The 26,695-nt window shown below is 38.0% G+C and overlaps 1 protein-coding gene across 1 annotated transcript in view; it reads left to right on the forward strand.

The window, feature by feature from the left end:
* CUBN (cubilin) overlaps positions 1 to 22,246 on the forward strand; it is a 161,696-nt gene extending 139,450 nt beyond the window's left edge. The window contains exons 55-64 of the mRNA XM_088150530.1: positions 2,389 to 2,518; positions 3,401 to 3,618; positions 13,158 to 13,366; positions 14,089 to 14,251; positions 14,768 to 14,976; positions 16,967 to 17,123; positions 18,195 to 18,373; positions 19,782 to 19,947; positions 20,232 to 20,467; positions 22,048 to 22,246. Of these exons, the coding sequence (XP_088006656.1) occupies positions 2,389 to 2,518; positions 3,401 to 3,618; positions 13,158 to 13,366; positions 14,089 to 14,251; positions 14,768 to 14,976; positions 16,967 to 17,123; positions 18,195 to 18,373; positions 19,782 to 19,947; positions 20,232 to 20,467; positions 22,048 to 22,155 (1,775 nt within the window). The 3' untranslated portion in view covers positions 22,156 to 22,246. The remainder of the gene's footprint in view (positions 1 to 2,388; positions 2,519 to 3,400; positions 3,619 to 13,157; positions 13,367 to 14,088; positions 14,252 to 14,767; positions 14,977 to 16,966; positions 17,124 to 18,194; positions 18,374 to 19,781; positions 19,948 to 20,231; positions 20,468 to 22,047) is intronic.
* The last annotated feature ends 4,449 nt before the right edge of the window (positions 22,247 to 26,695 follow it).

Consider the following 26,695-nt stretch of genomic DNA (forward strand, 5'->3'; position numbering starts at 1 on the left):
GCCTCCCAGTTTCTAGCCCAGTGCCTTTAACCATTACACCAAATCAGTTCTCTTCTTAATGCAGATAAATATGTACTTCATCTCAGTTTGGGTTGGTAACAGATGGAGGAACTGATCTGTCATTTACCAAATAAGCGAAGTATTAGAAAATGCAGGGGATTGCATTCTCTTTGATAAAAATCCACTGCCTATGAACATAAACAATCTTTGTTCAAAGTTAGTCACCCTGATAGCCACTGGCTAGACAGAATAACAACGAAGGATGACAAAGTCCTTCATAACTCACTCAAATTGGATGCTGCTATCTGACCTTTGACTTTCTGACATTAGTGAAGTATGACTACAGCTTTTTATTAGATGCTTTGTCTCCTCTAAAGCAGATTCTAGCAATTAACTTTGTTGCCTATCAGCTTTATTCTTAACAAGGCAAAAAAAGTGGCTGGTGTGTGTATCTTTATCTTTGCTTGCTTATTAAGAATTCCATTCTTTTATTTTCTGAGTTTAAGTCGTTTAATTCCCAACAGTCCAAAGTGCAGTGTTCAATAGACCCCCCACCCCACCCCACCCCACCCCACCCCATTGCAGCTGAAAATGGAGACAGAAAGCCGGGATAGGCATTGTCCTTTAAAGAATTTTTGCAAATGTTTGTGGCTAATGTGATGGCTATTCTTTAGAACTTGGGTAGTTGTGGGTTTCAGCCATTTGTCAAGAGGGCCAAAGTGTGGCTTGCCAAGTCGAGATTATAAAACAGAGTACAATTGCTGAGTTGTGAAACGGAATAAAGCTTCACCTCTTGGACTTGGCAAAAGCCATTATGGGAAATGAAAAAGAAGCTTGAATGTACTGTGGCTTCTGCTGTTGCAAATTGTTAAGTGGATCTTGAAGAAGAGGACATCAACTTTCATCCTGAAAGAGTCATACAACAGAAAGCCATTCAACTGTGCCCCTTTTGAAAAGTGAAAACCTCCTATTGCATCCAGCTGAAGGACCGACTGCATGTGGAAGACATTCCCAGGCACTATATAAATAAGCAGGGAGGTAGGAAATATTCACTGACAAGCCCTTAAAAAAATGGCCATTTCATCCCACATGAGGCTACCTGGTTTTTCTAGTCATTAAGGGAAGCCTTCTTTGGCCCCATCTCTAACTAAATCTTGGTTGATCAGAACATGGTCTCTTACAAGTATAGCACATATGCTGTATAACTCCCAATGAGAACTTCTGCACCATCCCCTTCTTTACAACATTTTGTCATCTACTGATAAAATTTTAATTTACACAGAGTTTCAACTTACAATTTATTTCTTGTATATGTGTGCTGGTTCTCTTCTTTATCATTGGTATGGTTTGTTATATTTTATATGGACCTTTTTGTACCTTAGGTACTTTTATTGTTAATTATACTTTTTTTCTTGAAGCTATCTTAAGCACTTGTTTGTTTTTTTAACTGGAAAAGGAAATAAAGGGGTGCTGTGATTAAGATGTTGGAGGGGATAATGGAACCAGATTCAACCCACCTATGAATCTTGGAATTCACCGGCTGGTATTGTCAGTTGCTCATTCTAGCCTAGCCATTTTGTAAGATTGTTTTGAGGATTACCTGCACTCCTATAGGATAGGCAGAATATAAATAATATAATAAACATAATTATAAATACCTCTATGAGGTTATATACAAAAGAAGTTAACCAAACAATTGAAATTAATACATTACTCATGACTAACTTTTCACATTCATTTTAATGGAACTGATGCACAGTTAAAAAAAAAAAAGAAACTGTGGCACTTTTAAAATCAATTTTATTATATCATGAATCAATCCCAGTTCATCAGATGCACAAATAACTTCATTTATATCTAACACATGGTTTATGTTTGTCTTTTTTGTTGTGCCTTCAAGTCACTCCTGATGACTACATGGACAAGTGGTTTGCCATTGCCTCCTTCCTAAGGCTGAGAGAATAACTGGCCCAAGGTCACCCAGCTGGCTTTATGCCTAAGGCAGGACTAGAACTCACAGTCTCCTGGTTTCTAGCCCAGTGCCTTTAACTGCTACACCAAACTGGCTCTCATGTTTGCCTTACCTCCATTCATATATTATGGATTTTAGCAGTTAAAGGGCATTGATTGATTGATTGATTGATTGATTGATTGATTGATTGATTGATGAATGACTGCACGTAGCTTGAAGTGTTAATCCAGGATTTACAATAAAATACTTGCAACTGAGTGAATAAATAAGAACTTTCAGATAAAGTACCAACTAAATAGAATTGTGCTTGTGCATATATGTACTATATACTGTATGTGTCTATCTGATAAAGATGTTTCTTGGACAATAACAATGTCATAATTTTTCATTTATCTCTTCTGTGCTTTTCACCAAAGCTTGTGGTGGTGCTTTTAATGTCTCCAGGGGCAAAATCAAGAGCCCTACACATTCATTCACCGAGTATCATCACAATATGAACTGTTCATACTACATAACTGTTGGAAATAACAAAATAGTGGCACTCAAGTACGTAAGTCAAAAGCAATTTTTAGTGAACAATAACAACTGATGCTGTTTTCTTTTTAAGTAGAAAAACAAGGTGTGCTCTGAAATGCTTAATTACAACTCATTAGTTATAGTTGCCCAGCAGGTTAGAAAATGACAACTTGAGTTTGAGTAGCATGGTTCAGGGTCTCATGGACCCAGCTATTGTCTCAGCATGTTATGGCAACCACACCATTGTATTAAGCTGTATTATAATAAGTAACAAATATCATAATATGGCTTAACATAATGATGTGGTTAACACAACCAAGATAATTCCTGTCTTCATATAAAATGCTGTATTATTCACATATATTGTTGTGGGGAAAATAGGAGGCAGGAGTATTAGGTACGTTCACTGCCTTGAGTTCACACACACACATGATAAAAAAATAGTATAGCATTTTATATGAAGACAGGAATTATCTTTTGTTAACCTGGAAATAGGGTTTAATATTTTGTGTGAACCCAGCCTGGAAACCATATCCAGCAGAACCAGCAGCCAATATATATGAAGAGCAGATTTGCAAAGGCACATTAGTGTTAGTGTTAGAACCAGCCAATGACTTGCACTTTGAAGAAGTACAAATGAGAAAGAAAGTTGGTGTTGAAAGTTCCCAAAAAAGTTCCCCCAAAAGAAGCATTGACAGAAGAATCAGCCAATGAACCTGCAGTTTAATGTTAAAAGATAGTGAAGGAGGATGTGCTTGTTGGTATTAATATTTTCACTATTACAAGTCTCAAACTGCTTTAAGGTAAGCCAAAATGGCACAGCATTTGCCTTCACAAGGCACCTACTAGTTACCAAACCTATATCTGTTGCTGCTATCTTCTGCATAGATATGTGTTAAATCTGCTTTACAGATTCAACAGCTTTCACCTTGAGGTCTCTTCATCTTGTCTCAAAGACTACGTTGCAGTGTATGATGGGCCAAGCATTGCTTCTCCACTACTTGGGAAATTCTGTGGTACAATCCTTCCTTCTCCAATCAAGAGTTCCTCAAACAGCTTGCTCCTAGTATTTAGAACAGATGCCTTTGGAGCTGCCAATGGATGGGAAGCATCTTTCAGAGAGACAATAGGTAAAATTATATCCAGATGAAGAGCTCCTAACATGTTAAATACAAGTCAGTTGTTATGAGATTGCTCACCTCTTGGTCGTTCCAGGGTTCTCAGACTAAAGCAGTTGATCCATGGGCAAACTGCTGAGTAAAGCAAGGAGAGGCAGAAAGAGACAATAGGAAGTGTCTACAGAATGAGTGTGAGAGAGAGGTGGGATGGTCACCCCCAGGTTTGTCTTTGTTCCTGCTCTACAAACATCTAAAAAGAGAGCAAGAACAATGCAAAACAAAAGACTGACATGCAGTCTTATTTATTTGTTTTTCAAAATTCTAGGCTACCCACTTTTAATGCCTGGTTGGTTTAACATTTAAAACACTTAAATATTAAAATAAAACCCCCAAAGATGGTGTCCTCCAGAGGGAAACAACATCTAGCTCTGTCCCTCACCCACAGAAATAAAAACAGATAGAAGGCCCCAAGTCATCCTAACCCAAGGCCTGCAAAAAAAAAAAAAAAAGCTATATTTTTAATGCTCTTTAAAGGCTGATAAGGTGAGAGCCATGCAAATCTCTGGGGAGAGGGGAAGATACTATTCCAGAGGCCAGGAGCTGCAGCAGAGAAGGTCTGCCTCCTGAGTCTTGCTAGAGGGCATTGCTTAATGTATGAGACCAGGAGAGAGCCAGCTCTACCTGATCTTCCAGAGTGGGCAGAAATCATGAGAAACTGTTGATCCCTCGAATAACTAGGCCTTATTCCATATAGGGTTTAAAGGTGACAAGCAGTATCTTGAAGTGCACCCAGAATCCAACTAATAACCAATGAAGCTTAGGTGTTTCATGGGCATGGCATGCCCGCTCATCACTGCTTGTGACACTGTGTCCTGAATGAGCTATAGTTTCCAAATGGTTTTCAGGGGCAGCTCACATACAGCACATTATAAGAGTCCAACCATGAGGTGACCAAAGCATGAATGACCATAAGAAAGTCCTCTTGGTCCTGGAGAGGGAGCAAATGACACACTTTGAATGTGCTCAAAGGCCCTTCTAGCAGATGTTAATGTTAAATAGGAGGAGTGAAAGTACTGAGCCCCAAGGCATCCCACAAATTAGAGGCATTGGGCTTGACCTACAGTATTTCCTACCAGCACAGACTGGAACTGGCCATGGAGAAAGTAGGAGAATACTGTAACACTGTGCCTCCCATTCCTTGCAGTTGTTCCAGAAGAATACCATTATTAGTAATATCAAAAGCTGCTGAGAGATCAAGAAGAACCAGGATGGTTGCACCTCTCCCATTCTGGCTCTGCCACAGGTCATTCACAAACATGATCAATGCTGTCTCTGTACTAGCTTCAACCTGAAACTCAACTGAAAAGGGTCTAGATAATCCATTTCCTTCAGAGACTTTGTAACTGTAACCCAATCACCTTCTCAACAATGTTCTTCAAAAAGGGAAGGTTGGAAATAGGATGGAAGTTCTTTAACACAGTCTTCTATCTCATGAGAAAAGACGATCAAGTGTGCACAATGAAATTAAGTATTGGATTACATATAAAATTGTTGTATTCAGTTCAGGGGAATCTCACTCGAAGATCATGCAGAAAAGCTTGTAGAAAAGCAACATATTCAAGGAACACTTATCAGATCTAAGCCAGATTCTTGGATTTTGTCCCCATGAAAGAATGCTAATACTTATTTTACAGAGTTATGGTTAGTCATTCATTTATTCTGAATTTAAAAATTAATTCTGAGTAACATTAATGGGATGATTTTCAATCCAGTCTTTTTTTAATACACAAATACCATCAATGATTAGCTGAAAATAACCACCCATCACAACAGCCTGATGTAGTGATCCTCTACACACTGAAATGATCCTCTATTAATTTAGAGTTTGGAGAAAGTAGTCTGTAAAGGAAGCACTCCAGATTTGCTGACATAAAAAGCCTTTGTGGTGTAGCAGAACATAGTATTTCACTGAGTCATTGTAACCTCAGCCCTTCCCTACCCCCACACAGCTACTAGCTGTTTTTAATTTGTAACGGATTGAAAGAAACAGAAGATATCTTTCTGAGGTTTGTGTTCTTTGCCACGGATCATATTCCCACAAATGCCTGCCTTCTCCAGGGATGTTATTAAACACTTTTCAATTTGGTAAGACTTGTAAATACAGAATAAGGTGCATCTACTGCAGCCTATCCCAACTAGGTCACCTCTACTTGTGGTAAGACCACAAGTTCCAGAATTTTCAGCCATTATGTGAGGACCAAGTGTATTTTGACATACAAGTGTCAAAATGAATTTCAATCCTCACTAAATTGTTGCAACATTGCCTGATCAACAGCAGTTCACAATTCTTTGTTGAACCACTTGTTTCTCATCTAGGTCAAATATCTTTTTTTTTTTAAGTCTACTTAAATTTGAAGCAGGTGAATCAAAACCTAGCATGTCAGTCTGAAACAAGTCCTTAAAAGAACTCCCATCAACTCCATTATAAATGGAAACCTAAAAGCTTTTATGATTAGTACAACTTCTGCATAGCTAGTCTGAAACACAATTATTCATTAAAGTATAACCAGTATGTTATTTAGTGGCTGGAATGTATTAGTAAAGCAAGACTGGGTAATCTCATTAAAGTGTTCTGTTTAATGTTGTTGGTAATCCAGGTGAACTCTTGGAAGGAAGAGAACAGAAATGGCAAACTCATTTGAAGTAATCTAAACACTGTTTATTTCCGTTCCTCAGAAAGCCTCTCATCTTCATTAAGACCTTCACACAAATTATGTTACTTGAAATGATTATCTGTGCTTTACCTGTTGTAAATTTTACTGAGAGATGAGCAGTTTGTTAATTTGAAAGGAGATGTACACTAGGAGTCTGTCCCCTTGTTTCTCTTAACTTAATGAAAACATCTTTATTTTAAGCATCTCTGTTGGCAGATAAACATTGGCAGATGTTTCCATTGAAATATATCTAGGAGGAAAAATCAACACAGTGTTCTTCAGTTTTCTGTTTCTAAAACTAAGTTACCTTATGCATGATTCTGTATTATAAAAATGTGCAATCTACGTCAAAACTGATAACATATTTTGGAAGTAATTTATCACAGTTAAAATCATTTCATAATTTTCTATCACACAGATTTGGTCTGGAGATTGTTGCATGGTGGTATAATTTCATTTGTGTTTTTTCTGGATGTATATGGATGTGTATGGGTATGGTTCTATTTCATTGTTTCCTGTCCTTGGATATGAGTCATTCAGAGCTGACTGGGAGTCAGGCAGCCTCCAAATCTAAAAAAATAAATAACTAATCTGAAAATCTCTGCAAAGAAATATGTCTGATCAAGTACTGGCTCCCTGCTGGTACTTTTCAGATGGTAAATAATGGATCAAAAGGCACCAGTTTTTTCTATAATAAATTTCTGCACCACAGCATGTCTATAATCTTAAAATGCATTGCTATACTTATTGCCATAAAGAGGGATTTACTTGTAGGCAATGGTTTGATTCTTTAACATTTTTTGTAGAATAAACCAGAATTGGTGAGGTTTATATACTACACTAAGGTATAAGCCATGGTTTACAGTTCATAAGGTTGGATTCACAGAACATTATAAGCCAAAGCTAGGCAAACCACATTATGTTCAAGTGTGATGTGTGAAACCTACCATAAAATCAGGCTACCTATGTTTAAAATTCTAAAATATTGATTTGCCTAGTAATTCTTGCTACTTGTTTTCAGCAGTAACCTCAAGTGTCCTGTTCATTTATTTCTTAGATGTGCACCCCTCCTTTCCACTAGGAGCTCAGGGTGGCATGTGTAGCACTCCCTCCTCCATTTTTCCTCATTACAACTACCCTCTGGAGTCAGGTGTGTTGAGAGAGTGTGGCTGGCCCAAAGTCACCCTGTGAGCTTCCATGGCTGAGGGTGGACTTCAATCTCCCTGGTCCTAGTTTGTCAGCCTTACCAAGTAGACCAGACAGGAAACATGACCAGATAAGCTAATTCTACTTTATTGTAAAGCTACATTAACAGAATCTTGCAAGTCTGAAAGTACAATTCTCCCGCCGTCTCCTTTACAGCCCAAGAAACTAGGGAGGTTTGTTTCTGAGCCTCTTGCCCTGCCCACTATCCAGCCGCAGGCTATGCTGTCTCTTATCTGACCATTCCCTTGGAAGTATCTCTTGACCCACTCTCCCAAGGCCCTTCCCACATACCATTACATAATCAAACCTTAAGCACTATACCACATTGGTTCTCTGTTTCTTATGTTTCCAGTCCATAAGGGATAGAGATCAATGATAAGAGCTCTTCCTGGTTTTTTTGGTACAGTTGTTTGCTTCTAATTCTTGTTTACCTTTTGAGAATAGAAGTGATTTTTTTTATCTGTTTGAATTTTCCTTTAATATTTTGGAGCTTTGTGAAATTTCTGTGGTGATGAGGGGCAGATAATATGTGAGAAGCAAGAGCTATTTATAGGGGATAATCTACATTGTACTTGACATGCTTGCCAGTTTTCTACCCAAAGATCTGTTTATAATTACAATAATCTCTAGTTGGACTGAATAGATGGAATATTCTTCATACTTTGAATGGGGAAAAATACCTCTATTTTAAATGTAATTCTTTTATCATTCATCTCTTTATGAATAGTGGTGCCTTTCCTACCAATTCTGTCTGCTATCTTGCAAACATACCACTAATTACAAAAAAACCCTATTTTTTACTTGGAACCAGAATAATCGCTGCTGTCCTAAAACTTCTATTGCGGCATATGTGAGCTATACTTAAGCCAACATCCCAGTGCTCATTCTTGGGCTTTTAACTGCTTTCCATCAGTTTCCAACAAATTAGTAATGAGGAATTATTGCAAGAATGATTAACTTTGTAATGGAAAGTAATGCTCCTGCTCTAGTTGCTGCTACTTGGAGCTTAGAAAGAGATCTAGGCCCTCCTTCAGTTATTTTATTAAAACATCCAAAACACAAAGATATACAATACTTTAATGGGACCTACTCAGCCATCACAAAATAGGCAAGTTTTTGCATTTTCCAGAACTTGAAAGTTATTCATTGAGTTCTGGCCATGTCCTATTTTGGTCTTGCTGTAGATTTTTTCCTCCTAACAGAATGAATTGCTTTGATTACTACATTTTCTGAAGAAGCCAGTAACTCATAAATCAAAGCAATAGGTATGTATAAGAAATGTATAAGAATCTATAAGAAAATACATGGCCCTTTTCTGCTGTGGCACCCATGCTGTGGAACCTTCTTCCCCCTGAGGTGAGTTTGGCCTCCTCACTGTTGAGCTTCTGGATGTCCCTCAAGACCTGGTTGTGTCAGCAGGCCTGGAGACCCCAGGGGATGGGTGAGCTAGTGAGGTGGCTCCATTATTTTTAACTTCCCTTCATCCATTATTTTCTGTTCCACTTGGTTGTTTTTTTAAAATATTTTTATACTTTTTAATGTATTTATTTATTGTTTTTTAACCTTGTGTACACTGCCTAGAGTCACTTGGATAAAGGGAGATGGTGGTTGATAAATTGAGTAAATAAATAAAATATATGTATAATAGGTATGTATAAGAAATGTATAAGAAAAAGACTAGGGCAGAAAGAAGGACTGGGAGTTGAAGCTATGGGAAGTGAGTGGCAGCTAATGGAGCATAAAACTGGGTGTAATGTAGCCTGCCTCATAGACCCCCAAAAGGGAGCCTATTCTCCACAAACAGACCTCAACATCCCCCCACTTCAGCTCTTGAAGTAAGACACTACCACTAGTCTAGTTGGCTGCTCTGTGTGGAATAGAGATGGGAGCATCTGCTTCCTTACTTCATGAGTAAATCCAGGCTTGAGTTAGGCAAACTCTATGGAACCATCCTCACATTATTTTATATAAAAAGTAGTAGGATTGTGATCCCCCAAACCATGACCTGGTTGCTTTATTCCAAGAGCCTTGTGGCTTAGATTGCTAGCTAGCCAAGTACACAGTCTACCTAGTGAGTGCTCAGGCTGCTTAAATAGCCCTAGTACAGTGAATTAATTACACTTAATTAAAAGTTAAATTAACATTGAGTTATAATAATTTAATACAGTTAATATGATTATTCTATCACTTTATTTGCACAACACGCTTCAGTAGCAGAGGATGGGTGATTACTAAATGCTGCATCTACAAATCCAAATCTATAGTTCTGATTGCATTCTTAGAATCGTGCACTGCTTGTGGCTTAGAAAACAAAGAAAAACTATGGTGGATGTTTCCCGCCCTTTGAGGAATATACAGATCTTTGGGCTAGAATTGCTGTTATTTTCTTTCTCTTTTTCATTCAGAATGGTCTTTTGTAATGCTTGAACTCTAGCCTGAAAAATGTACCAGTGTATTAATTTTGAGTCATCTGAAGTCTGTCAAGGATCCAGATGTGTTTCTCAGGCTGGTTTGTGTCCATGGAGCTAATTTGGAGCTGCTGCCCCACCCCTTTCCTATTATAAAGATATTACTTTTGAAAGTCACATTTCCAGATGTTCATACAATGAGGGCAATCCTGTGGGTTACACCATAATGTTCCCCTCTTCACTGCAGCATCTCAAGAGAGCCCCCTGCTGTACGGTATTCTCTAAACCAGTGTTTCTCAACCTTGGCAACTTTAAGATGTTTGGACTTCAACTCCCAGAATTCCCATCCAGCATGCTGGCTGGAGAATTCTGGGAGTTGAAGTCCACACATCTTAAAGTTGCCAAGGTTGAGAAACACTGTTCTGCCCAGTTCAGAGCCTTGTTTTTTCAGGATTCTCAGTGGCCTAGTACAAACCCTTTATATACAGAATCTCTCTGGCTATTTTATACAGGTTGTTAAGGAGAACTCAGGTATGAAGATACGGTTGTTAAGGAGCAACCTCTGCCAGTGCAATGCAGTTCATCCTCCTGTACACAATCATAATATTTCAAAGGAGTGTTATGAATATACCTATTACAAAGTAGGATTGTGAGATATCATTTACAAACTAGAGCTAGGATCTTCATTGTGGTGTCTGCAGGCCCCAAATTGCCTATAGACATTCCTTGGACATCCACCAGGCTCCTTAAGTAAAAGCTTCATGCATAATCTTTATTTCTAAGAATGATTTCAGACCCTTTATTCCTAAGGCACTCTTGGAACATTAATAATGCTAAATGAGTGCCGCCCAGTAATTTGTTTGGAAGTATGCCCAGAAAGCAACATAGATAAATTGAGGTAGCAGGAAGCATTGTGGTAATGGGGAGCAATCTCACCTGTTTACTTTCAATTAAATGAGTTGAATGTTTTTGTCCCTCTTGGCAGCCATTTTCTGTCAGCCTTACTAGGTAGACCAGACAGAAAACATGACTAGATGAGCTAATTCTACTTTATTGTAAAGCTACATTAACAGAATCTTGCAAGTCTGAAAGTACTTCTCTCCCCACATCCCCTCTACAGTCCCAAAACAAGGGAGGGTCCCTTCTCAGCCTCTTGCCCTTCCCACATTCATGCTGCAGGCTCAGCTCCCTTTTATCTGATGGTTACCTTGGCTGGTCTCTTTGCCCTGTCTCCCAAGGTCATTCCCACATACCATTACATTTTCTGAGAATACTCATAACATGCTCTCAATTTTCCAAATCTATCCACTGGGCCAAAAAAGATAGGAAAACCTTTGTAAATAGCATTACATTCCTGTAAAGCAAAAGTATTGTCTTTACTTTTTTTTAACTTCAGGGTACTCATGCAATTAGATTCTCCTATGGTGAATAAAAATTACCTCCAGGCAATCAGGTGTAATACTGCAACTGAAGAAGTGTTCTTTCTTGGGCTTAATACTTTGATAAGTATCATAACATTTTTCTTAAATAAAATCGGTATTCCATCTCTTTGATAATATGAAACATGCAGGTGCCTTCCCCAGGCTGGGCTTAAATTTTGTGGCTTATTCAACAACCCATGGTTAAAATATGGCTTAGTGCAATGGTGAATCCAGCAATTACTTGAAATATCTCCCTCCCTCAGTTCCATGGTATAAACAAAATCATTTCTAATTTTATTTATTATAGCATGTCAGTTACTGTAACCAATTATAGTTGATCCCTCAGTGTAATTTAACAACTTCTCAACTTCAAAGTGATTTAGGATTTTTTACCCATTATGGGGGGGAAAAAACAACTCATAAGTATACCTATTTTAATATGAGTATGTAATTTTAAGATGTTGAAGTCCCATAGTCTCAGAATTCATGATAACCAAACCACATTCATTTAGGTTCCTGCATACAAAACTAATAGCTTAATTTTCAACAGCTCCATTGACAAATCCCAGAAATTTACTGGAATTATAGCTGATAAGTCTGAAGGCAAAGAGACAGCTCCTCCTACTGTTTGAAAGGAGAGAGGAAGTATCTTGAAGGATCAAAAGTGTACTCAAAATTCTATGTATTTTTCCATTTCTTGTTCACGAATTCTGGTTTATTTGGCTAAATCTCCAAATCTCCATGCAGATCTCCACTTATTTCACTTCATGGGATGAGAGAATGTTCAGAGTATAATAAGATAATACTTACTGTGCTTGCTGATAACACTGACACATTCAATGAATGCTATGAATAAATCCTGTTTTCATATAGTACTGTTCTTTCTTTGGGTCTTTCTGTATTACTGAATAGAAGTGCTATTCACCTACCCTTCAGCTGGCAGAAAATTATACCAGTATGAAATGTGTTGTCCCTACTGCCAGCTCCTATACTGCCTCTATTGCGTCTGTTCCCAGATCCTGCCAGCACTATGACTTCCCTTCAAGTTAATGGATGACAAAGCCTAACAGATTTTTACCCTCCTTGGGACTGCTCTTGGATGCTGTCAAAATAAAAGACAAAACTATTTTAATCTCGGAACAGCCAAAGATAACTTAAGGTTGTCTTACTCTTCCACCGCGGGTGAGATGACATAACAGCAACATCATGGGGACATGTCAGAGGAATGATGTTGGCAGGACATTTTGAGTCATGATTAGATGCAACAGGAGAAAGAATTTGTCTATAATTGTCAGTCATTTACCAAGATTGTAAGAAAACCCTATATATGTACAGTTTTCCAAGAATAGTCTATTCATACCGGTTATTTAACATTAACAGGCTTGGGGCAAGTCCAGCAGTCTGTTCTCAAGTAGCCAGCCAACTGCACAAGGAAGCCCACTAGTCTTGCAACAGATGGCCTTCAGAGCCAGTCACGCTGCCTACCATCAATGCTAATAGTAATACTACTATTCCTTCCTTCCTCCACACATTCAACATAATGGCAATGTTCATGCATAATGGGACTGGGTTGCTTTTGGCTTGGAATGCAAACTCAAATCCAACTGATTTAAGAATTATTGTTACACAAACCATGGTTTAGTGTGATTGTGTAAAAGGTGTGCTTTGTATAAAAGCAATGTATTCCATGCTGAAATGTTAAGTCATAAATGGTGTATGAGAGAGAAAGTAATGACAAATATAAGATGCCATTTAATGTAGCAGTATCAAATATTACTAAATGACCATTCTGTTTTTAACAGGTCCTCAGCAAGGGTGCGGTGGTTACTTGACCCATGCAAGTCATAACTTTGGCTCTCCAGATTCCAACAAGGATGGGAAATACGATAAAAATGTAGAATGTGTGTGGGTTTTAGTTGCACCTATAAACAAGCTGATCAATCTCACCTTTGACACTTTTGAACTAGAAGCAGCAGCATCTTTTCAAAATTGCCAATATGATTATGTCAAGGTAAGATCATCCAAATGCCAGACTGCAAAGCAATTGTGCCTATTTTTCTTTCCACTCCAAAGCATATCTTAGGGCAGTGATTCTCAGCCTTGGCCACTTGAAGATGTGTGGACTTCAGCATCTTGAAGTGGCCAAGGTTGAGAAACACTGTCTTAGGGATACAAGGAAGATATGAGTTCCAAATAAATCTAAAAAGAAATGTTCTGACATGACACAAAGATAGAAAACTGAATTCAAAGGCAGCAAGCTAACAAGCAATTACTAAGTGCCTGCCTTTGCTGAAAATGCCTCTTTATGAAATCAAAATAAAATTGATTCAGCTCAGATGTACATATGCTGGCTTATCCTTATGAATACAGTACTATGCTTGTGTATCCTGCTCTCATACCATCTCATTCCACCTTGATAAACTACTGTGAAGGTAAACCTAGGTTAATAAATCATAGTTTTCATTACATCTCAATCAGGAAACAGACCAGGATCCTTAGTTGTCTGTATCTTTGATTTATTGACCTACTTTTCAAGGCAGCAAGCAAAATACAGAAGTTACTTTCAAATCATGGTACCAGGTCTGGTGATATCGTTTCCTGACTTGGATATAACAGGACACTTAACCTACCCACTGTGTTGCATCAAAAAGAGATGATCATCCACTTATTCATTGAGCCAGTTACTTTTCTGATGCCATAGAAGCCTAATTTTATGTATTTCTGTTATTTTAGCTATATGATGGTAGTAATGAAGATGCCACTTTAGTTGGAACATTCTGTGGCTCCAGTCGTCCACCTTATTTTCTTTCTACTGACAACTTCTTGACTGTTAAGTTTGTCACTGATACATCTTTAGAAAGAGCAGGTTTCACTGCTACCCACACTACTGTCGATAGTAAGTATCATTTTACATTTCTTCTAAAAAGTTTTCTGGGAATAAATCATTGTTCCTTTAACTTACATAACTTCAGAGAGTCTCAGAAATATAGCCATTGGGAATCTAAAAGTGAGCAATTAAGAAAATTAAGTACAGTATTGAAAAAAAAATCATCTTCTCTGATGAGCCTTTAAAAGGGTTAATACTTCTCAGCCTGAGTGGAGAACAGTGGTGACTATAAAATGTAGAGCTTAGAATTCTTGGGTCTAATTTTGCAGAACATAATTTTGATGTGGCTTTCAGATTTTTCAATATAAAAGTGATTCCTCTGTTTTATATCTAAACAACAAAGATAAATTTCTTTAAACTTGGGTCGTCAAGTCCTTTGCACTGAACGCATTTCTTGTGGCAGTTTCATTAGTTTGTACAAACATACTTTCAAGCCAATATTACTTTGTAATATTGTAAGATGCCAAATTGCAGTACTTACCAACTTGCAAAATCAATTAAGCTGTTGTGTTGTTGCTTTTATAGGATTGTGTGGGGGTATCTATAATGCCACTGCTGCCATACAAACAGTATCATCACCCTATTTTCCAAATGTATATCCACCATTTACATTCTGCAAATGGGTAATTGATGCCCCTCCTGAGCAACAGGTCAAGCTAGTAGTCCTGAAATTCCACCTTCAGCCCAGCCAAGATTGCTCTCAGAATTACCTAGAGTTCCAGGACTCGCCACTGGTAAGTCACTTAGTCTTAGTCCTAGGATAGCTAGAAATATGTTCTTTCATGGGTTGAAAGGTTAAAATAAAAGTAAAGATACCCTCAAGTCAAACTTGCGCCTCAGTGACTTAATGGAATGCAGCTCTGTAGTTTCTCAATGACAATACAGAAATGGTTTGCTGTTATCTTCTACCAGTTCTTTTTTTAACTTACCAGTCTAGCCCTCAGCCCTGGTATTCTCCAGTGGTCTCCCACTGAGATGCTCCTAGGCCCAACCATGCTTCCATACCTGGGCAGATGCTGCCATCTGCTAAGACAAAGATTGTTGAGGAGGTGGCAATCCCAATGTGGGTTACAGTGATCCATGACTTGCCCGCTATAAAGCTCCTCTTTGTTCAAACCTTTCATTGCTTGATGGCAAGTGCCAAATTAGATCTGAATGCAATATTCATTCATTCATTCATTCATTCATTCATTCATTCATTCATTCATTCATTCATTCATTCATTCAATTTATATAGCTGCCCATCTCAGACCAGTGACTCTGTGCTAACAATAATAAAAACAATCAAACAAGTAAAACAATACAAATATATATATATTGCTAGTAAATAGCAGTCATGGGTAAACTCAAGCAGTCTTGAAAATGGAAAAACTTAACTCTTCTCTCCTTGCCAAAGTCTTGATGCCCTCCCTACTAAAATAGCTGAAGTTTTCATTTGCATCTTAATGGAAACCTTAATTAGCACCAATGAGAACTTTATTTGAAATGCAAATATCTAGGGATGTACAAAATTTGTCAAACCAGGAAAATACCATTCCAGAGAACTCCAGAATATTTCCTTCCTTACTGGTCTTATATACTGCTTCAGTCACTGAAGATGCTGACAGATCAGATTAACAAATTACAAACATTCTGCTTTCCTCTGGACCATGCTGAATCTTCTCTTGACTCTGGCATTCCAGGGACAGTTCAGTGGTTTCCAGAGGTCCAAACTGCAAATAGTTCAAGGTGTTCTGGGGATGGTTTTGCCCCAAAACAGGTCAGTTTTGTCTAAAAGATCACATGCAGTAGGAAGGACATAATAGACAATTGAGTTCCAGAAAACACCAAACAATCCTCCGAAAAAAAACATGGTCTGAAGGAGACGCAACATGGTCCAGAGGGAAATAGAATATTCTGGAGTTCTCTGGAACAGTCCATTACTGGATCGATGAATTTTGCACATTTCTACAAACTGGCTGTTTTAAGAAGTGATGCTTGTCAGGGCCATAGTAAAAAAGAAAAAAGAACTAAACAGTCCTTCCCCACCTTGCAGAATTCCAAGACTATCCATTTGTGTTCAAATGCTTTATCTTCACCTCTAGTTTGGTAATAGTAATATGGGAAATGGATGCAAAAGTTTGGTGGTACCCTTTCTAAACTTATAAAAAATTACACAAAGAGTTCTGCCAAGACAACAAGAACTGCTTATCACTATCAAGTCTGAGGGAAAAATGAAACAAACAAAGATTTCCTCACAGAGATTCAGGTATTAGTAGAGGTAGAGAAAAAATGTGACTCAGTGCCATTGATGTTCGTGAGCACTGGCAACCTAGTGCAAGAAACACTATTTTGTCCATGGCTATTTCCCTTGGACACTTGATGGGTTTCTTGCTGTATCTGATTTTATTGAGTCACTTATTTTTATTCAGTTTAAGGGGAGGCTGGCAAACTGCAAAGCCCCATAAACATCCTGAGCGAAAAAAGACTGGGTGACTTCAGCCCAAAATAAAGACAAAACTAAATTAAGATAATAATAGGAAGAATTCTAGTGGGTTAGAAATGGCAGAGCGCAACTTTGCTTTGTCTTTTGTGCCTGACTGATTTTGTGAAAGCACTCATGTCATGTTCTCAAAGAACAAAAATAAAAATTACTGCAGTAATAGAGGGCAATGTGAATTGGATTCTAGAGCATCACTTTAAAATGCTTCATCATTTTAGACTTGTACTTCTGTCACATTTCAGGGTGGTCAAGGACATGCTGATCGTGTCCACCGGTTCTGCGGTTCTGAGAACTTTACAGTCCTGGATTTTTATTCATACAGGCGAACTGCCATTGTAATTTTTAGATCAGATACTTATATGATTAATAATGGACTCCACTTCTCCTATCAAGCTTCAGGTAAAGTTATTGCACTGTTTCTTACAGGTATTAGGCTTCCTTAGCATGGAGTTGTAGAAGAAAACATTATTTGGCTGACATGAAATTTGAAAACCTAAAAAAAAGAAGAAAAATAAGGAGGAGGAAAAACAGAAAAAAGCTAGAGAAAAACCAGAACAATCTCTCCAACAAAACAAATGACCTCTCCTCCCCAAATATTCATTGAGAGTTAGATGGGGCATTCTGTAATCACAAACTATCCAACTCCCCAGGCAGGTCAGCTTATCACCCCTCAAAACTGTAGAAAAAAATTCAGACTTGCAAGATTCTGTCAATGTAGCTTTACAATAAAGTAGAATTAGCTCATCTGGTGCGATTCCTGTCTGGTTTACCCCATGAGGCCGACATCAATCTTGCAAGTCTGAAAGTACAATCCTCCCCCCCCCCGCCACCTATCTCCTTTACAGCGCGGGAAACTAGGGAGGGTCTCTTCTGAACCTCTTGCCCCACCCACTATCCAATTGCGGGCTACGCTGTCTGTTATCTGACTATTTCCTTGGCAGCATCTCTTCGCCTAGTCTCCGAAGGTCTTCCCACATACTATTACACATAGACATCTTTTCATGAAAGTTGCTATAAGCTGATCTTGGTTAGCGGCATCACTGTTTTCATTTAATAGCCATAGGTTTGATAACATGGTGCTACAAAGATGAACAGAGTTTAAAGATGTAAATGTACTTTTGAATTATATACCAAAAACTTGGAAGTGATCATTATATGAAAAATTATGGATTGACTGAGAAGGGGAGGACAGCAAACAGATTAATATTATTTTGCAACTTTTGTATTATTTTGTATATTTAAAAACGAGGATAAATTATTTATTTATGCAACATAATATATTATTATTGTTTCTTTTTCAATTTTTCCCCCTTTTCTTTTTTGTCTATATTAAGCATGGAATCAGGGATAGGAATGAATTAAAACCTGATTTTGAAGAATAGCATACAAACTTTAAAAAATATTTTTTTATAAAATGAAAATGGAACATATTGTAAATGAAGAAATGTTTGTTCTGTATCCTACTGTTAGGTTGCAACAGAGAATATAATCAGTCATTTGGTTATTTGAAAAGTCCTGGCTGGCCTGACCGATATCCACGCAACTTGGATTGTACAATTATTCTACGATCCCCAATAAATCATACCATCTCTCTCTTTTTCAGTTCCTTTAATTTAGAGGAAATTGGGTGTCAAAATGACTACTTAGAGGTATGAAGAGCAAGTGCATCATAAAGAACTGCCAATAATTTGATTCTTGTCCCACGATTTTCTCATCCTCTCCCCTTAACCTCATGTGCTGTCTTGGGATCTTTAGGGCAATTGTTTCTTGCACTTGTTTTTCTCAGCATTTTTCTGAAGAATGTAAAGAGGGAGAAAGAGACAGAGAGAACCACATCCAAGCTTTCATGAGGCCCACTGATGTATAGTTATACATCAGTGGGCCTCATGAAAGCTTGGATGTATAGTTATACATCAGTGGTATAGTATGGTTATACATCAGTGGGGGTTGGCAATATGGTACTGGTGAACTATCTATAGGGTGACCACAGACACCCAACATTCAGTTCATTAAAAAAAGAAAAAGAAAGCCAAAATCTCTCTCACAAAAAAAATAAATCACTAAATATCTTGCATGAGATTTCATCACATTTCAAGCAACAATACTATGCAATTGTACACAAGATCAGTGAAGTTTTGCAAAATGTTGGATATCATATGAGATTATGAGATGGTATCCAACACCTGGCAAGATTGCTGATCCCCAATTTATCCTCTGTATCCCCCCCATATGTCATGATTCAAGTTCGTAGTCTATCTTGAGGTTAGTAGCAACTTTGATGTGACTTTTACTTGTGTGCCACCACCAAGCTCAGGCCAACTTTGGCCAAAGTAGATGTAATGCCATCATGGACTAAATTGCATTTATGACTTTTAAAAAGTGCACTGCAAGCAAAAGGGGCATGGCTCAGACTGATGAATTTTGCCAACACGTTTTTTTTTTTCGGATTGACCACAACTAAACCTATGAATTGCCACCCATATTTTAACTAGTTGCCCCCACTGTAATTTTGATCTGGATCAGGGAATTAAACCTACTATTTGCATCGGGGGGGGGGCGGGGGGAGATTCTATTGCAGCACACAATGAGCCATTTTCTACACACAGCAGATGCTGGTCCTAGAATCAAATTAGTATTACTGTTGAAAGCAGAGAGTTACAGTCTTCTGTCTTTCACACCTGATCCCAGTTTGAACTAGGCTATTCGTATAATTGCTAATTGTATAAACAATGTCCCACCAAGTCTGGCTCTAGGATGGGCATTAAGTCAGAGTGATTCCTAAGGGCCCTCCTGACCCCTAAAAAACATTCAGAGCAGTCTTGATCATCAGTTCATGCCTGGAGAAACTCTGTTGCTGCTGTGATAAACATTTCCAGTAAAACCACTGTATAAATCAGCTCTTAAAATAGGATATGGAGGTTTGCTTGGGTAGTGAGGTGTGTTCAGTTGGTCAAAACTAGGATAAATCAAAGAATCTGAATCAGTTGAAAAGTTCTTATTGATTCATCCTTGACAATCTTACTGTTGCTAACAGAATCTTTGTATATTATTTTAAAGGTCAGAAATGGTAGTGATACAAGCTCACCACTGTTTGGCAAATATTGTGGAAATACTTTACCCAATCCTATATTTCCTAAAAACCATGTTGTATATCTACACTTCAAAAGTGATGTCCTACTTTCCTATGAAGGATATGAAATTACTTGGACTTCATCACCAACTGGTACCAACAATGTTTTCAGCTCTATCAATCAATCACTCAATCAATCAACCAACCAACTTGGCTACCACATAGACTTGTAGGGGCAATTTACAAACTAAACACAAATCAGAAATAAACAAATGAACAAATAAATAAAGAAATTGCAATAATCAGTTTAAAGCTTAAATTAAAACATAATCCACAAAAGATCAAAATGACATCCACAGGGCAGTTGTATTATTCTTGAAATTTAGACTAGAGTGGCCCCCTCATAAAATGCAATAACTTACATTCTCTGTTCCTAGCCTGTGGTGGTATCTTATATGGCGAGTCGGGTTCAGTAGCCAGTCCAGAATACCCAGCTTCTTACCAGAATCAGACTGATTGCGAATGGACAATTAAAGCTCCGAAAGGAAGGATCGTTACTGTTCATTTTACTCTTATCAGCATTGATGATCCTGGCAACTGTATTAGCAACTACCTGAAACTCTATAACGGACCTGACAGTAGTTATCCATCCATTGGACCATACTGTGGATTGGTAGGTTTTTCTTTTTATGAGTATTTAGTATTTCAATGCAAATATTAAAAGAACAGTGGCAAAGCTGAGTATGTAAGAGCCAATGGGAGCATATCACTTAGTGAAACTACAGTTTCCTTTATTCTTTGTACAGTACAACAGTTATAGAGAACCTGTAACAAAATAATGTCTTCAAACTATTGAAAGTGTCATAGCTTCATCACTCAGAAATATCAGCAATTCTCTGCCTCAGGGACATGCCTTCCATGCCAGAAGTCATGCTTTGAAACCAAAGTGGGTCTCCAATACATCTCACTGAAGAACCAGCGGTACAATCCAATGCACGTTTACTCAGATCTAAAACCTTTTGCATATTGCTCCTTTGAAAGTCTTTTATTACTATGGCTTAACTCACAGCAAACGGATAAGCAGTCATTGCCAACACAACAAAGGCATATAAACATGTAAAATAGCTCAGAACACTTGTTTCCAGTTGCATGCACCGGACTACATGGTGCATTTCACTGCCCACCTATTCACCTTGAGTGATTCCATCTCTACTGCCTTAGTTTCTTTCTGGATGATAGCTGGTTTGGGTTCAAACTGACAATTAGTTTGGAGGACCAAAATAAATAAACCAGAGGATGCATTTGTCTTTTACTGTCTTCCTCTCTCTTCTATAACTAAAGTGGTTCTATCCTTTGTCACATAATAGGAAACATATCCACACTTCTGAAGTTGCCAAGTTTGAAAAACACTTTACATTAAGTACTGTAAATCATAGAGTGTGTAGTGACATCTAGTGGAGACTTTGCTAAAATGTTCCTGATAGTTTTAGAATAGTTTTTCATTGTCTTCTGTCTTATTCATGGCCACTGCAGTTGGTAAACTGTAGTTTATGATTTAGTGTTAGTCAGTAATCCCCGAATTGTTGCTTATTCAACAAACAATGGGTTTGCATTTTTGAAGGTGTGCTTTAACTGTTGTTAAATATTGCAGGATTTTGTTTTAGTGTTTTATTTCTTCTTAGCAGCAGCATTTACAGAAACTTGCCACTTGATGAGAATAACAAAGAAGTGTTGTCTTACACTGCAAGCTGTGTCCCTTTAGTATCTGTGTGCAACATCACAAAGCTTATACAAAGGAGTGGTTTTTCCCCCCTGACCTTGCTTCCATTACCCTACCTCCCCACCCATATCTGTGATGCTGTTGCTTATATTGATATGTGAGCTGACTTAAGAGGGGCAAGCCTTTAATGCTTTTAAAACACCCTCGACTTTAAATAATTTTAAAATGTGCTTTGGTCTTACCTTAGCTCCATGTGTAGATTGAAAGATCCTGGCAAAGCATAAATGTTAAACCATAGCACGTTGCTGCTGTAGCGCGTGTTGACACATGCTTGAAATTTAGAAGGGTCAGCAAACCTTCTGCCATGGCATACAAGTTTAATATATTATTATTATTATTATTATTATTATTATTATTATTATTATTATTATTATTTATATATCCTTGGATTAGAACCAGGGTGATTTAATTGTAGCATTCTGGTAGAAAAATGTGATGAAAAATAAACTTTTTAAACACTTTCTCATTTTTAGGACACAAACATTGCTCCATTTACAGCAACATCAAATCAAGTATTCATCAAATTCCATGCAGATTTTGTAACTCATCCATCAGGATTTAGGCTGACCTGGACCAGCTGACATAATTCTCCCATGGAAACACTCAGCACTTTCTGTTCTGAAGAGACTTCCCAGAATACGAGTTTGTTCATGTTAATAAAAAAATGATTTGGGCACAATGAAGTTGATGCTCGTTAAGAATTATTTCAAAGAAATGCATATATTTTGTTTTTCCGTAGAAATGGCACCAAATGGAAGAGGAGTGATTTGAAACAAGTTGTTCTCTACTAACGCTTTTCCATATATGCCTAAATAAGGCTGGGAAAAAATCAAATAATCTATAGCAGCCACTTTGACATTAACTAGACTGGTTAAATATAGAAAAAGCTTTTTTTTTCTAAAAGGTATGAACATATCAGTTCTCATCCACATAAATTATGCCAAAAGTTGAGCTTTCCCACAGTTTCTAAAGTAAGAATTGTTTATTACATTTATAATCATGATGTTTCAGACTAAAAACACAAACACAACTTTACATTTAAAATTTAGATTAGCTCAGGATCATCATAAGAGACCTTCTGAGTGGCAGCATGGAGTGACCTTGAAAAAGCTGGCAGATGTAGACCTGGATAGTATGTGGATGGGAGACCACTAAGAAATCTTAAGGACTCTTGGCTAGACTGGGAAGTTGAAAAAAAATCAGAAAACAGTAAGATAAATTCCTTATTGCCACCAAGAAAACATTAGTCCCTACACATTTGGATAGCATCAGTTGAGGAAGACTGGTTAAAACATTGATTAGCCCCAGGTTTACACAATTTGTAACTCTCCAGGCACATATGTACACCATCCCCCACAAATTCCTGATCACACTCCTATTTTGTTTTTCTAATACTACACTGGAAGCATATTCTTGTAAGATAGCATTAGGACTATATTTTGTTGATAGGATACAACTTGTCCAGGTCTGAAATTGCTCAAAGTACAAGCGCAATTGAGGAGAATCCATTTTTTTTTAAGTATTTAATGTGCTGCAAATCACATATTGTGTAACAATGATGGCACCTTTCTTGGCCTTTGAAGCAATACAATATTCAACTTTTCTTCTGTTCCCTTGGGTTGGATTTCTGTTTTGGTATCTGAGTTAGATAATTGTATTGGATGCTATCCAACCAATTACTGCAGATCCAACTAAAGACTTAGATGTTCACAGTGGGGATTTTTACTTTGTTTTTCTATAAACAGCCCACATCCATGCAATATCAAAACCATTTCTTAAATGTTTCCTGTGTTTCCTAAATATTTGTCCATATGAAGACATCAAATCAAATGTTCTCTGGACTCAGAAAACAAGTTACATTAGGGTTCTCTGAAACATGGTTAAAAATCATTAATGTTTTTGAGTAGTAACTGAACAATAAGGCAATTAATACATTTAGTAAACAGAATGAAGGAGGAACATAAAATTTCAAATCACAATTTTTATTTATTACATTGATTTATATAGTCTCCCATCTTGCAACTGCAACTGGGCAGTGTCCGTAGGATTAAAACCAACAAGAGAATAAAAGCAAAAAAACATAACAACACAATAATAACATAATGGTATCCTAGGAGAATCTAACCTAGTCCATACAATCACACTGACAGGCTCACCCAACCTCCAGACCCCATGCCCAAGGGAACATCCAGATTTTCAAGGACTTACAAAATTTCAGAAGAGTCAGAGCCAAACATCTCTCTAATCTTGGAGAGATGATGTTCCAAAGGGCAAGCACTGCGATAGAGAAGGCACCCATTCTGGGTACCACCAGATGGCACTGTTTAATAAAGGGGACCTGGAGCATGCCTACTCTGCTGGATCTGGTAGGAGAAACAATTGGAGAAAGGCCGTCATGCAGATACGCTGGTTTCCTGCCATGAAGGATTTAGGGGTGGTAACGAGCACCTTGAATTGCACCTGGAAGCCTACCAGGAACTAATGCAGCTCATGGAGCAATGGTGAGCCCGTACTGCCCATGCTGTCCCATTCTGGAACAACTGCAGCTTCTGAGAGATCTTCAAGGGCAGTGCCAGGTACTGCACATTGCAGTAATCCATGCAGGACATGATCAAAGCATGAGTGACTGTGAGAAGTGCCTCCTGATTCAGGAAAGGGTATAACCAGCACACAAGACAAATATGTGCAAGGTCCTCATGGCCACAGCTGCCACCTCTTCCTTGAATAGGAGCCACGAGTCCAGGATGCCTTTGCTATTGTCACTATACTGACCATCTACCTCCAGATCCTCCTATTTTGCTACTGTCCAGTAGAGGGGCCTGTTTGCTTTAGCTGGGCACCTGGGGTGACCTTTTCACCTTGGGTGACCCTGCTGGGAATTTACACTCTTAGGGTACAATCCTGCCATTCATCGCTCATCCCACCCAGATATGTTCTCTTGTCATAACATGGGTTATGTTTGGGGCAGAACACCCCCCCACCATTGACCTAGGCAATGCTCTTTACTGATTAAAATCACTTGGGGGGTTATGTTATCAATACCAAAAGCAATGTGAAATGCTAGTCCCAGTGCGACTCCTGCAGACCCCACAGCACCACCCAAGTTGCTTCTTTTGGTGTCCTATTTCTGTTGTGCTGAAGCTGGCAGTTGGCTTTACGCTTCTGAATTAGAAATGGCTTACATGATACCAGCAGGCCATGAACAGGTTATATTTTGTTTTTATTGTGCACTGGGTTTGTTGGAAGCTCACAAGTTTGACTATCCTGGAACAAGTGGACTGTACTTGAAGATGTTTGCAGGCAGTCCTGGTATCTTCCTGACTTAATTTTTGCAGCTTACAGAATTCTAATTTTCCTTTACTTCTGTAATACACATTTGGACACTAGAAGTGAGAATTGTGCCATTTAATTTTTGCACCAGATGCCATGCCAGTACAGTATACTTTTCTCAATTATGTTTGTCAGTGCTTGAAGATACAATAAATCAGTTTGTTTACCTGCATAGCTATTAGATGAGACGCTTAACTATTACTTTCGCATTCCAGTACTTAGAAAGCTGTTACACCTTTTATCCAACCTAAACATAAAGCCAGAAACTCAGATATGATTGATTCTTAACAATAGCAAAAATTTTGAAAATTCATTAACTAAATGAACTTGATTTGTTTGCAACAGCCCTTTGAGAAAAGTCCCTGCCCTGCAAGTTAAGTTATTATAGAGGAGTGTTTCTCAACCTTGGCAACTTGAAGATGGGTAGACTTCAACTCCTAGAATTCCCCAGCCAACATTCTGGCTGGGGAATTCTGGGAGTTGAAGTCCACCCATCTTCAAGTTGCCAAGGTAGAGAAACATTATAGAGGCAAAGTGAATGCCAGTAAGAAATTGTTTGTCTTCACATAAGCTGGCTTATTCAATGAAACACCAATGCTTAAATTGAATGGGATGTGAGTAATGGAGCGTGTAATCTACATTCTGCCCTGTGTAAATTGGTTGAAAGGAGAATCAACATTAGAATTACTTATGTAGATGTTCACTTATAAAAGGAAGTCCTGACTTACCAACCTTTTAGAATGTTTGAGTATCAACAAATATATGGAAGGGGGGGTGAGATCAGAAAGAAATCAGAAAGAGATCCAGAGTCATCTGGAGTCCAAAAACATGTTTTGAAAACAATGTTACTGAAGACTTTTAGGGAATTCAGTTGTCTTAAAATAAGAGAACAAGTTTAAAATAATAAAGCACAGGATTAAAAAATGGGTTCTTCTCAGAAAGTGTGATGGAATATAAATCTGACCCTGGGAATGGATAAGGGATGAACAAACAATTAAGGGAGGAGTTTCAGAAAAGATTACTCAGTCTTGGGAGAGAAGAAAGCATGAGAAAAAAACCCAACATAACCTCACATTGATTTTGTTTGGTGCAAGATGGAATAGAAATATACTCTGGCAGGTTTTCAAGATTCTGTTATTATACCTACAACAATAAAAGCATCCCTGAAATCTTGTTTCTTGAGCTTGCCTGCCTTGAAGGACTGACACAATGGAGAGCAGCAAAAAGCAGAGTTGCCCACAATTTAAGAACAGCACGATACCATTTTCTATGCTGAGCATCCCAGAACAAGAATTAGTAATTACATTTATATCCCACCTTCACCTTCTTTATTTTCCCTAATGTTATCCCCATGACAACACTGTGATGTAGGTTGGGATAAATGCAATTGGCTGCAAATCACCCAGTGAGTTTCACAATAGAGCAAGGAGGGCTTTGAAATGGGTTATTTCTGGTCCAACACTACACCATAATGTCTACCTCCCCCAACCAGCATGGAGAGCTACTGAATATAAATGTGACTCATTTCTGAGAAAACATAAATAGGATTGTATTGTTAATTGACTTGGAGTCATAACTGTGTGGTTCATATTTGTAGATGATACCAAACTGGATAAAATCCAAAGCAGACTGTAAAGCTGCAGGAAGATGTCTCTAAAATTCATATATTTTCAGCAAAAGGCTAAATGAGAGTCCCTGTAAATGCAAAGTTTATTCTTAATAAATAAATAAAATCCTATTTTTACATGGAAGTTCACTGTGAACCAGTCAGGGAAAAAAAGAAAAACTTGG

The sequence above is a fragment of the Python bivittatus genome, unplaced genomic scaffold, assembly GCF_059951505.1.
Source record: "Python bivittatus isolate LINGU-HERP-01145 unplaced genomic scaffold, Pbiv_v1 ctg000610_np1212, whole genome shotgun sequence".
Classification (NCBI taxonomy): Eukaryota; Metazoa; Chordata; class Lepidosauria; order Squamata; family Pythonidae; genus Python; species Python bivittatus.